The following is a 9236-nucleotide window of genomic DNA, read 5'->3' on the forward strand; positions in this document are numbered from 1 at the left end:
TCCAATGCCACTACATCTTTCCTTAAATAAGGGGACCAAAACTGTGCATAATACTCCAGGGGTGGTCTTTCACAGATGCAGTTTGTTCTTTCACATCATTGATTTTAATTGTTCTATTATTAGTATCATTAGTGCCTTCACCTAAAGCTGCAACTATAGAATTTCCTTTTTTTTTTTAAGATGTTCCTTAAAACATTCCACTTGTCCCTCGTCGAGCACTCAGATCTTGTGTGGACCAACTGGCAGAGGTATTCACCAATATCTTCAACCTCTCCCTCCTACATGCCGAAGTCTCCGTCTGCTTCAAGAAGACCACCATCATCCTGATACCTAAGAAAGCACATGCAACGTGCCTCAATGACTACCGCCCAGTGGCTCTGATCTCAATAACCATGAAGTGCTTTGAGATGCTGGTCATGGCCCACATCAACTCCTGTCTTCCAACCTGCCTTGATCCTGTAATGTGCCTATCAATGTAACAGGTCCACAGCAGATGCCATATCCCTAGCCCTGTACTCATCCCTGGAACATTTGGACAACGAGGACACATACATCAGACTCCTGCTCATTGACTACAGCTCCGCTTTCAACACTATTATCCCCTCCAGACTGATCTCAGAACTCCGTGACCTTGGTCCCAGCTCCGCTCTCTGCAACTGGATCCTCACCTTTCTGACTCACAGACCACAATCAGTGAGGATTTCCAAAAACGAGTCAAGATACAGAAGGGAGATAGAGGGCTTGGTGATGTGGTGTAACGAGAACAATCTCTCTCTAAACATCGGCAAAACTAAAGAAATGATCATTGACTTCAGAATGAAAGGAAGAGAACATGCCAACATCTACATCCACCTCTCTCACTAACACCTGAAGGAGGAGTGATGCTTCAAAAGCTTGCGTTTTCAAATAAACCTGTTGGACTATAGTAACCTAGTATTATGATTTCTGACCCTAACCACCCCAGTCTAACACCAGCACCTCTACATGGGAGCTCAGAGCAGAATGGGACCTCCTCTCCCCCAACATGAGCCAAGTGGGTTATTGCGCATGCGCAGAGCTACCTGGCCGGCCCTCGGCCTAGGTGACGTCGCGCTCCCGGTTGCCGTCGCTTTCCAGCTGGTGCCGCCCGGTCCCGCAGGAAATGTCTGTTTGAAGCCGCGTCGTCGCTGCACGATCGAGTCTGAGGCGGAGAGATTTGAGGTTCCCAGCGGGAGCAGCAGAAAGCCGCCATGTCGAGCGGGACGGACGCGGAGAAGGCGAAGGTGAATACGTCAGTAACGGTCTCGGGAGGGGGGAGGTGAAAGGTCACGGGCCTGCGCACTGAGCGCCTCCAATGTTAAGTCAAGGTCGCAGCTCAATGTTAAAAGTGAAAATGAGCTGCCGAAGTGAGTAAGAGAGAGAAAAAAAATAATGCTGGAAATGTTCGGCAGTTCAAGTAATTTGCTGCTTGGATTTCAGCTTTCCAGCCGTTTCTGTTGGTCAAATGGTCTTCTTCGCTACAAAATGGCAGACAAATACATTTCTGGCTGTTTTGAAAATGGCACCCTCTGCTGATCCCTGCCTGGTCAACTCCCTTCTAAACATAAAATGAGCAAAGCTATAAACTTCACTCTGTTCAAATATATGCAAAAGTATTTGTCAGACCCTGTGACCATAAATCTCCTAACTGTGGTGACCACCTGTTCTAATAAAGAGTCACTGGACTCAATGTTGAATTCTGCTTTCTGTCTACATGCTGCCAGACCTGCTGACTTTCTTCAACAGTTCGGAGATAGTAGGAACTGCCGACTCGATTTCTCCAACAGTTGCTGTTTTGTTTCAGATTTCCAGTATCCGTAGTTCTTTGTTTTGTATTATTGTGGTGCCTCTCTTTTTGATTTCTAAGTTGGAATTCAAGTTTCATGATTGGCTAAAATAATTTAAAGCTGGACAGTATAATTTTTAAAAATATGACAGATGCTGGACACTTAAAATTCTAACAGAAAGTATGAGAGATACTCAGTAGGCCTGGCAGCATTTGTGGAGAGAGAAACAGTTAACATTTTGAGTCCAATGACTCTTCTTTGAAAGATAATTGAATGCTATCAAGCACAATCATCTTCAGGTTCTGTGCTAACTATGACCACGATAACTTTGAAAAAAAAGTGTAATTGGACTCAGTGTTAACTCTGTTTCTTTATGCACAGATGCTGCCACACCCATAGTTTTTTGTATTGGGTGAGCTGTGATGGGTTGAGGTGCTGACAGTTTCTGTATTATTAGTATTCAGGTTTGATCCCTGGTTGATACTATTCACTTACCTCAACTGTGGCATCCAGTAATTGTTCTTGGTGACATCAGTTATGAAGGGGTGAGTCAATCTAAACTAAACCTGCAGTTTTCAACAGTTAGAGCTCCAGATCTATGAGTGACCAGGACAGGACAAGTAGTGGCCTAGCTCTGAAGCACACCTCCCCACCCACTACACACAATCAAATAGTCAGTCCATGCATTGACAACTAACACGTTGGCTGTGGAATTGTATTCTACAGGTTCCAATACAGAAGTGAGGGGTCAAAGCATTGTTGTGTTCAGTGTTCATTACACAAAATACCTGGCAGATATATTGAATGGATATTTTGTAATGGTCTTCATTATAGAAGAATCAAGTAACATCCCCAAGACAGCTATAAGTCAGGAAGCGGGAGGGAGGAACTGAAGAAAATTACAATCACCAGGAAAGTGGTGCTGAGTCACTTGTTCGACCTGTGGGTTGGCAGTTCCAGGTCTTGATGAACATTGTCCTAGGGTTGTAAAAGAAATAGCAAGTATAATAGTTGGTGGTTTTAATTTTCCCAAGTTCCCTTGATTTAGGAAAGACTCCATTAGCCTGGAAAATAGTGAAATAACTCCTTTGTTCAAAAAGGGAGGTGGACAAACCAGAAAACTACATACCACATTGCTTAACACTTGTCATAAGGAAAGTGTTAAAAAATCTTGATAAATAGGTGTGGAAAGGTTCAAGGCAGAGTCAATGTGGTTTTGTGAAAGCAAAGTGAATTTTAACCAATATTTTTGGAGGATTTTTTTGAGAAAGTAACATGTGCTATAGATAAAGCAGAACTGGTGGATATATTGTACCTGGATTTCCAGAAGGTGTTTGATAAACTGTTACAGCAAAGGTAATTGCAGAAAATGAAAGCTTACAGTGTAGAAAGTTATATATTAGCATATACAGAGGATTGACTAACAGGAAATTGAGAGTAGAGTTTTTTTTTGTTGGCAAGATGAATTAAGTGCCACTGGTATTGATGCTGGGACATCAACTTATTACAATTTATATAAATAACTTGGATGAAGGGACAAAAGTTATGGTTACTTGATTTGTTAATGACACAAAAATAAGAAAAAGAAAAAGGTAAGAAAGTATGTTGTGAAGAGGACATGAGGCCTTAAAGAATTATAGATAAGTTAAATGAAGTCAAATATGGGAAAATGTAAAATTTTTCATTTTGACAGGAAGAATAAAAAGAAGCATATTATCTAAATGTTGCAGAATCCCAAAATGCAGAGGGATCTGGGTGTCCGAGTGCATTACTCACAAAAGTTTAGTATACAAGCTCAGCACATAATTGGGAAAACTAATAGAATGTTATCATTTATTGCAAGGGGAATTGAATACAAAGGTAGGGAAGCTTTGCTTCAGTTATACAAATGAAACTGCATCTGGACTATTGAGTAGTCTCCTTTTTTAAGGAAGGTTGTAATGCATTGGAAGTAGTTCAGAGAAGATTTACTTGATTAATACGTGGAATGGATGATGTGTTGACTTGTAATGAAAGGCTAATCTTGAATCCACTGGAGTTCAGAACAATAGGTGATTGATTGAAACATACAAGATCCTGAGGGGTTTTGACAAAGTCCATGTGGAAATAATGATTTCTCCTCGATCTAGAACTAGTAGTCACTTTCAAAATAAGGGGTCACCCATTTAATAAACAGAAGAGAAATTTTTTCTCACAAAGTTGAAAGTCTTTGGAATTTTCTTCCTGAAAAGCTGATGGAAGCAGAATTTTTGAAAACTTTTAGTGTGGGGTAGATTAGTAATAAGCAAGCAGATGAAAAGTTATCTGGGATGTGCAAGAATACGGAGTAATCAGATCAACCATGATCTTGTTATTAATGGAAGGGCAGGCTTGAGAGGCTGAATGGCTTATTCCTGCTCTTGTTTCGTATATGTGCAGTGTTCACAGCTTCAGTGAAACATTAAATCATTTTGTGTTGTGATGTTTCGGGATTCTATGGGATTACTTGAAAGAAGGACCAAGAATTCTCCTCATTGTGTCACCAACATCTCTCCATTGATTAGCTGAAAACAGGCTGACAGATTATTCTCTCATGGCTGTTTTAGACACATGTCCAATGGAAACACATCATCTCTGAGTAGTTCATGGGGCATGTCATATGATATCGTTGGGCTGTTAGTTTTTGAATTGTTTGCAGTAGGTTTCCAATTTGTATGGTAATTGAAAGAAATCAAATTCAATTTGTTCATCAAACTTTATTTTTGATTTTAGCCGTTCAAGCTTCTGGGAATCTTGGATGTGCAGAACACTCCATGTGCTCGAGAATCTGTTCTGTATGGATCAGCTGGCGCTGTTGTAGCTGGACTTGGCCACTTCCTAGCAACAAGTGAGCATCCAACTCTCTATTGGAGTGAATCTTTTTCAGATATGTATTCTGTAGCATTTGTTTTAAATGTCAGGTTTGCTGATGACTCTGCTAGATGCTTGAAGCATAAATATTGAGATTCATATGGTCAAAATGAGGAGTAATGCTGCTGGGAAAATGGGAGGCCTCCACTTTCCTACTTAAGAACAGAAGAAGTAGAAACAGCAACAGGCTATTTGTCCCTGTGAACCTGCTCTACAGTCCAATCAGATCATGCCTCATCACCTATCTGAGTCGCATCTTCCTGCAGGATCCCCGTAGAAGAAACAGAAGGTTCTGGAGAAGGTTCTGAGGAAAGGTCACCAGACCCAAAACGTTAACTCTGATTTTTTTCTTCACAGATGCTGCCAAACCCGCTGAGCTTTTCCAGCAACTTCTGTTTTTGTTCAAGAAATAGAAGCACATGTGGACCGTATGACTCGTTGAATCTGTTCATATATTAAAATGATGGGGTAATAGGTCTGATCAGGTTGATCTTGCAGAAGGCTAGCCTGGGCGCAATTGGTGGAACTCCATCTCCTATACTGCAACCATTTTATGATTCAATATGACTATGGCTGTGCCTGTATTTCAACTCCACTTTTCTATGTGTTCCCCTTACCCATTGATTTCCTGAGCCTAGATATCTGTCACAGCCATAAATCTTTTCAGTGATGGAGCATTTACACCCCTCTGGGGCATATAATCTATTCTTCCCTACCCATAGACATAGTCAGAAGTCATGCAACACCAGGTTACGGTTCAACAGGTTTATTTGGAATCTCACAAGCTTTCAGAGCGCAGTCCCTTCATCAGGCAAAGTGAGAGAGCAAGGCACACAGACACAAGAGTTTATAGGCAGGGAGATCAAAAGATCATACAACTGGTGTGAGTGGAGTGTCAGAAGATAAGTCTATGCAGGTGACAGATGGAGTGCAAAGTGTTTATAAAGTCAATGCTGTGCTGTCATGACAATCAGGCAGAGCCACAGGATTATACAAAAGGGGACATCTCAGGTCGGACACTGAATTGTAGATGTGAGGCTTTATTCAGAAACTGTCTCATGGTTTTAATCCGGAATCAGGCTGGTTTTATTCCGAATGCATAAGATGCCACATTGACTGACCATGACTACAAATTGTGTGTTTTTGAATAAAATAGAATGTATCTGCAAATAAACAAACATCTTGGATGAAATGATTCACCCCATAGATGTGCGTGTGCGTGCGTGTGTGTGATAGAGAGAGAGTCTGTATGAGTGTGTGTGACACTCAAACTCTCGCACACTCTCAAGCATACCCCCCCATCTTCTGTTGAAATTTTAGATTTCCAGATTTTTAGATTTGCCTTTGTTTCAACAATTCTAACTGGCAATCAAGAGATGAATTTTAGTAACTCTACTATTGTCCTGGCTGAGACTTAATGAGTGCCATATAGACATGGAACACATCACATAGAACATAGAACATAGAACGTTACAGCGCAGTACAGGCCCTTCGGCCCTCGATGTTGCGCCGACCTGTGAAACCAATCTGAAGCCCATCTAACCTAAACTATTCCATTATCATCCATATGTTTATCCAATGACCATTTAAATGCCCTTAAAGTGGGCGAGTCTACTATTTTTGCAGGCAGGGCATTCCACGCCCTTACTACTCTCTGAGTAAAGAACCTACCTCTGACATCTGTCCTATATCTATCACCCCTCAATTTAAAACTATGTCCCCTCGTGCTAGCCATCACCATCCGAGGAAAAAGGTTCCCACTGTCCACCCTATCTAATCCTCTGATCATCTTGTATGTCTCTATCAAATCTTAACCTTCTTCTCTCTAACGAAAACAGCCTCAAGACCCTCAGCCTTTCCTCATAAGACCTTCCCTCCATACCAGGCAACATCCTGGTAAATCTCCTCTGCACCCTTTCCAATGCTTCCACATCCTTCCTATAATGCGGTGACCAGAACTGTACGCAATACTCCAAGTGCGGCCACACCATATTCTGTACATAATATTGCCCAGTACAGGAATAGTGCAGAGCAAGCTAGGACTGGAGTAACACCAGCAAAGAAACAATTACCCACGCATGGTTCTTCAATGCTGAACTTTATGAAGCATAAGCACAGGAGTTGATCAGTTGGCCCAATGGCCTTTTGCTCTGGCACATTTACGCCCTGCCCTTACAAAAGCAGCCTTCTAGAAAAGCCACCATTGCCATTCTGCAGAACCCCCCCCCTCAAAAAAAATTATTTTGCAATATTGATGAAGACTTACAAATTTGTTTCAAAGTTCATGATAATTTTCTCTTCCTGCAGGCAGAGTAAAGCGGTCTTTTGACTTTGGTGTGGGGGGCTTTCTGCTTACAACTTTGGGAACTTGGTAAGTAGGTTGCCAGATGATCTTGAGAATATATTTTTGTTCCATCATTGCAAGGTTTAAAGTTAAGTTCAGGGGCATGGTAGCACATTGTTATATTACTGGACTAGTAATGTAGATGCCTGATTTAGTGATCTGGAGATCAGATCCCACCATAGCGGTTGGGAAGTTAAAATTCAATAGATTAAAATTTGAAATAAAAAGTTGGTGTCAGCAATGGTGACAATTAAATTGCTGTTTTGTATAAAAACTCAATTGATTCATTAATACTCTCTTAATAAGGAAACCTGACTTCAAACCACAAGGCCAAGCTTGCTATAGATATTGTAATTACTGCAGTACAGTTGGCCTTCAAGCCTGCAGTGGCAATATTTCAGTGCACCTGAAAGTGTATGTTTGCTGCAAGTAATTTGGGCCAGCAAAACACTTCAATTACACATGTATCTCTTTCAGGATGCTCTGCAGGTATCAGAATGCAAAAATACGAATCCAGCAGCGAATGGTGCAAGAAGGTATGAAAAACAAGGTGACATTCGAAGGAACTGAAATGGATCCTACCAGAAAATCAGATCGAAGCAACAAAAGCAGCCATGGAAGTACTTCATAAACCATTGGTCCTTACAGCAGTATGGTTTGGAGCCAGAAAGATTCAATTATTATGAAGTTCAACGATTCTACTTTCCTACCTTGTGTATAGTTCCAATCCAGTTTGTTTAAGGAAACTTGAGTATTTTTTCAGAATTGGGATATCTAATGTATAAATAATATGTCCCAACATAAAGGGAACCACCAAGATAACATTCATTTCTAAACTTTAATAATGAGAAGTATTTATTAGTACCTTGATCAGGTAAAGAACAACCTGTAGATGTCATAGTCTGATTTTGAGTGTTTTATGTATGCTGACAATTTGGGTGTGCAATCTTTTTGGAAATTTGTTGAAAGCTTAAACAGGTTGAGATGTTTAAAACTGTCTTCGAGGCTTGCACAGATTTGGGATCTTTTCATTTTGATTTCTTGGTAGGAATTATGGCACTGAATGTTAGCTGGTGAATCTGTTTAGAAAAACCAGAGGAGGCATTTCAGCTCCTTAAGCCTGTTTCACCATTCATTGAGATCATGGCTGATCTGCGTCTTAATTCTATCTGTATGCTTGAACTCTTTTTTTTAAATACCTTTGTCTAGTAAATAGCTGTTGATCTCACATTTTAAAATAATTAATTGAAGAAGCATCTACTGCTTTTGTAGTGGGGCATTCCACACTTCTTCCAGCCTTTTGTGTGAAGTGTTTCCTATATTCTCTCCTGAATTACCTGGATCTGATTTTAGCTTAATGTCACTTTCTCCTAGACACAGAGAAAAGGTTCACTTTATCTGGGTTTCTTCAATTTTCTGCCCGAAGGCAGTTCCAACCCAAGGTGCTATGATCTCTGCTGCAGATAAGGAGGCAGGTCATGAATCCGCCACAGCCAGAATGTGGATTGAATGCTATGCTTTTGGCACCAATCTGATCCACACTGTCCTTGAGCTAACTAAGCTAAAAGAGAATCTGACCTCTCCTCTTGGCATTCAGTTGCATTACCGTTGCAAAATGCCCCACTACATCATCTCTATGGTTACTATTGACCAGAAACTTAACTGGACCAACCTTGTACGTACTGTGATAAAAGAGGTGCTCAGAGGTTAGAATTCTGCAGCAAACAATTTCCCTTTTTTCTCCTTGATGAGTGCAGTCAAAGCTCAATACTACTCAGGACAAAAACCGCAACATTCACTACCTTCACCACGATGCAGAGTGACAACACTGTACCATTTACAAGATGCACAGCAGTAACTCACCCAGTTTCCTTTGACGGTAGCTTCTAAACCTAGGACTACTACTGTCTAAGGACAAAGGCAGTAGATGCATGGGAATGTTTCCACTTGTAAGTTCTCCTACAAGCTGCACATTTTGATTTGGAACTATACTGCTATCCCTTCTGTGTTGTGGGAGTCAAAATCCTGGAACTGCCTTCCAAAGAGCACTCTGGGTGTACCAACCCTCCACACGGATTTCATTCGGTCAAAAAGGCAGCTCACCACCATCTTCAGCCATTAGACTGAGCAATAAATGCGAGACAACAAGGTGCAGGGCTGGATGAACACAGCAGGCCAAGCAGCATCAGAGGAGCAGG

At 41.1% G+C, this 9236-nt stretch overlaps 1 protein-coding gene across 1 annotated transcript; it reads left to right on the forward strand.

Annotated features, from left to right (window-relative positions):
* The first annotated feature begins 1047 nt into the window (after positions 1 to 1047).
* On the forward strand, positions 1048 to 8328 carry LOC109938370 (cytochrome c oxidase assembly protein COX20, mitochondrial). The gene is made up of 4 exons (XM_048601440.1): positions 1048 to 1262; positions 4557 to 4671; positions 7002 to 7065; positions 7516 to 8328. The coding sequence occupies exons 1-4, from the start codon at positions 1230 to 1232 to the stop codon at positions 7667 to 7669; spliced, it is 366 nt and encodes a 121-aa protein (XP_048457397.1). The 5' UTR covers positions 1048 to 1229; the 3' UTR covers positions 7670 to 8328.
* Positions 8329 to 9236: the final 908 nt, after the last annotated feature.

Source organism: Rhincodon typus, chromosome 9, assembly GCF_021869965.1.
Source record: "Rhincodon typus isolate 14 chromosome 9, sRhiTyp1.1, whole genome shotgun sequence".
Taxonomy (NCBI): Eukaryota; Metazoa; Chordata; class Chondrichthyes; order Orectolobiformes; family Rhincodontidae; genus Rhincodon; species Rhincodon typus.